The following is a 3,746-nucleotide window of genomic DNA, read 5'->3' as shown; positions in this document are numbered from 1 at the left end:
TTACCTTTAATAAGAAAATAAGCAAAAGGTTCAATCTCCCACAGATGACAGTTAGAAAGATTTTTCAACAGGTTCTTTTAATTATTATCAAGGTAACATTATTGATTCCTGTTAATTGATATTAAGGTTAATAATTGTCCATTTGCTGTCCTGGCTTTTCAGTGTCCTGCTAGTAAGATCAAGCTTGTTTCAAATGACTGTCTCTCTCTGTATTAAGTGGGATATACAGAAAGAGGTTTATTCAGTCAATTTCTGTGGACACAGCCCGGCCACTGCTTTTCCTCCACCTACATGGATGGTCTGCCTCTCTCTAAAATACTAAAATGATCGATTATGATCTCAGTACAATTTTTCTTTTCAATTAAGATTCTGAAAGAAGTCCCCTCTTCACTTTAATAGAGATAGCAAGCAAGCAAGCATGCAAACATTCTTACGATGTGGAGCAAGGACCTGGATGTACTCATGAAAGATGCATAGACACCTAATAATTTACCCTAATGCCTCTCCTCCCAAGCCATCAGCCTGCGGGGCCAGGGCTGTCCCAGGGTTTCCCTGATACTGCTGCTCTTTGAGGAATATGAGGAAACCACCAAAATTTTTAGTGTTAACAAAGACTTAAAGAAATGGAGAGACATTCCAAGTTACAGGATAGAAAGACCAAGTACTACTAACATTTCAAGATAAATGTTTAGATTTCATACTAATCCCCAGATATTTATTTGAAAGGAATATGTTCAGGGAAATGAAATAGTTCTCAAATTCATCTTTATAATAAAAATGTAAAAATATGGAAGATATTTTGAAAATAATATTAATATGAAGCAGGACTATTCCTGTCAAGCAATAAAATACAAATTTACCATTCTACTCCAGCACTCTTTCTATCTTCCTGAATTATTCCCATCATCTTCCAGGACAAATATCTTAAATAAAAATAAACTCGTAACTCTGCATTTCCCTCCATCTGTGGTCTCACTTTTCTCTGCTTTTCTTTGTAGCGAAACGTCTAGAAAGTTTTGTCTACACTTTTGTAGTTCTCCATGTCCTTTTTATTCTCATCCCACGCCAGTCTTGTCTTTGTCCTCATCAGTACACCAACACTGCACTTTGAAAGTTACTGGTTTGCATCTAGGCAGTCTAATGTGCGTTTCTGTCCACATTTACCAGAATGTCTCTGCATTTTGCACCATAGACTTCCTCCTCTACTTGCAACTGTCTCCTCCTTTGGCTGGCATGCTGCCCTCCCAGAGAGGTTTTCCTCTCACCTCTCTGCTGTCTTCTGTGTCGCTTATCGAATTCTTTTATCTACGCTCTAAATGTTAACTGGCCTGAAAGGCCCCATATGATCTTACTCTTCTACCTGTATGTTGTCATCTGGCTCCCATCTCCTGTCTCCCACATCCCACCAAGCCTTAGTCACACCGGCTCTCTTTCATTTCTTCCCACATCTCAAGTTTTTCCCATTTGCCAGAATCCTCACCCCTCCTGTTTTCTCCACTTGAAATGCTGTCCCCCAACTCTTACCACAAGTGGCTTCTCTTATCCATCATGTCTCACTTTAAAGTGACTTTCCCTGAATCTACTTTTCTTTGAAAGTAAGTGCTCTCCTTTAATCTCTCTCACAGTTTTTTTTAATATGTTTCATAGAAATTCTCATGCTTTGGAATTATCTGCTGTTTATTTGCTTGTTTATTATCTATTTGTTTTGAAAGTTCCATGGCTGACAGGGACCACATTTATGTGTTTGGATTTTTTTAAATTATTTTTATTTATGATTGACACATAACTATTGTATGTGATTATGGAGTACAGTCTGGTGTTTCCATATATGTATACATTGTATAAGGATCAAAAATGACTAAAAAAAGGCAATGTAGATAAAATGTTTGATGCAAAGATAATGTTTATTATATGAAAATATACAAATTGCTAAAAATTAAAAGCATTGGTCCCATACAGTTAGATGGGCCAAATAATTGAGTAGAAAATTCACAAAAGGGCTGAAGAAATGTTTGAAAATGTGCTCAAGCTCAATAATAAGCAAGGAGACATTAGTCTGAATTTTCAACTATTTGTAAACAATTCAAAGTATCTCCTGCTGCCATGGCACATTCAACATTTGCACCCAATAAATTTACTTCTGAAAATCTGTTCTCTGAAGTCCTCACTAACTTCTAGTAATTACTATCTTTGAGGTGTAGAATTGTAGGTCTTTTTTTTCCATCTTACATAATTCATTTTTAATAATATCACGTTTAACATTAAAGAGATTAAGTGATATTAATACCTATTGTTAGTGTACTTATAAGTTGGCAGTGTTCTCTAGCTGCTATTTCTTTATAACCTATTAGGAAGTGATACATAAAATCTTAAAATGGATTATTCTTCAATAAACAACTTGATTTGAAAGTAATGTTCATATGTGTATATAAACTTACAGTCTTCTATTTGCTTTTTAGGAAAATAAAGAAAGGCAGGAAAGAATTGAACGAAAACAAAAGAAACGTCATTCCTTTCTTGAAAATGAGGCACTGCCTCCATGGAGCCCTCCAAGCAGAACTGTGTTCTCAAAAGTGTTTTAATAATTGTAGTTCTTATATTATTTAGCTGTTTATCAATTTGCCAACTTTAGCCATGGATTTAAAATTATTTGTTGAATTATTTTTAGTTAGAAGAATCTATTTTAATTAAATGCCAGACACTTCTGCTGACAATGAAAAAGATACTCTGGAGTTTAATCAGTGAAAGCATTTTTGAACTATAGATAAACTGCCTCAAATGAAAAGGTAATAATCATATTATTCTTACCGTTAAAATACATACAGCTTTATCATGTCTTGGTAATTCTCACAGTGGAATGATTCATGATCGCTTCACTAAGCGCTGCATGTTACTTAAGTATGTTTAATATCAATAATAAAAATGAAACCATCTACGTACTATAATCATAGAAACAATTCAATTTGTGGAAGATGTGCATCTAGACTTAGGTTTTTAAATGGTCGCTCATTGGGAGTGTGCATATATTATTTCTTCTGAAACTGATTTTCAGCACAAAGCAGTTACATTTACACTGTGCAAGGTAGAATTTTGGTCAATTGAGGTAATAGTTCAGTAGAACTTTAGTCATCGAGGCATTTTATTTGAGAGTTTTGCCTTAAGTCTAAATATGAGTGCACTTTATTCCAAGGCTTAAATGACAATCATAGGCACTTTATAATGAACCCATCTCTGAAATTTTTCTTTCTAGATTTTATGGCAGTTTATTATTTCAGTAACCAAAAGACAGTATTTGCATGGTAGTGATATATTTCCACATTATTTATGGAAATTCCACAGGAGTCCAAGAAGATTATCACTATAATTAACTTCCAGACTAAAGCCATACATGCGATTAAGGCAATTGTCCTCTTAACTAATCCAAAGTTTTGTAGCTTATATTTAGAAGACAGCTGTATGGGAAGGTAAATTTGTAGAAAACTTTTATTTATTTGATCTCTGCATGTCTTTGTATTAATTGGTCTCATACTTGACTTGGTCATCTAAGTTAAGACAGACCAAATGTATGTTCTGGTCATTGAAATTCAGCCTAGTCAATCACGCAATGCAGAGATGATAGATGAGAAGAAACAGTTGCTGTTCATTGAGCACTTGACATCATCTCTGCTGGATCTTTACAATAACTATTCAGAGTAGGTGATATTAGCTTCAATTTACAGATAAAAATACTGAGGTTCAGAGAAACC

General features: G+C 34.5%; 1 protein-coding gene across 1 annotated transcript in view; it reads left to right on the top strand.

The window, feature by feature from the left end:
* The window catches only part of MAP9 (microtubule-associated protein 9), a 31,059-nt gene extending 28,477 nt beyond the window's left edge, over positions 1 to 2,582 (top strand). The window contains exon 12 of the mRNA XM_012645226.1: positions 2,460 to 2,582. Coding sequence (XP_012500680.1) covers positions 2,460 to 2,582 — 123 coding nt within the window. The remainder of the gene's footprint in view (positions 1 to 2,459) is intronic.
* Positions 2,583 to 3,746: the final 1,164 nt, after the last annotated feature.

The sequence above is a fragment of the Propithecus coquereli genome, unplaced genomic scaffold, assembly GCF_000956105.1.
Source record: "Propithecus coquereli isolate 6110/MARCELLA unplaced genomic scaffold, Pcoq_1.0 Scaffold228, whole genome shotgun sequence".
NCBI lineage: Eukaryota > Metazoa > Chordata > Mammalia > Primates > Indriidae > Propithecus > Propithecus coquereli.
This window is presented reverse-complemented; position numbering and strand designations above follow the sequence as displayed.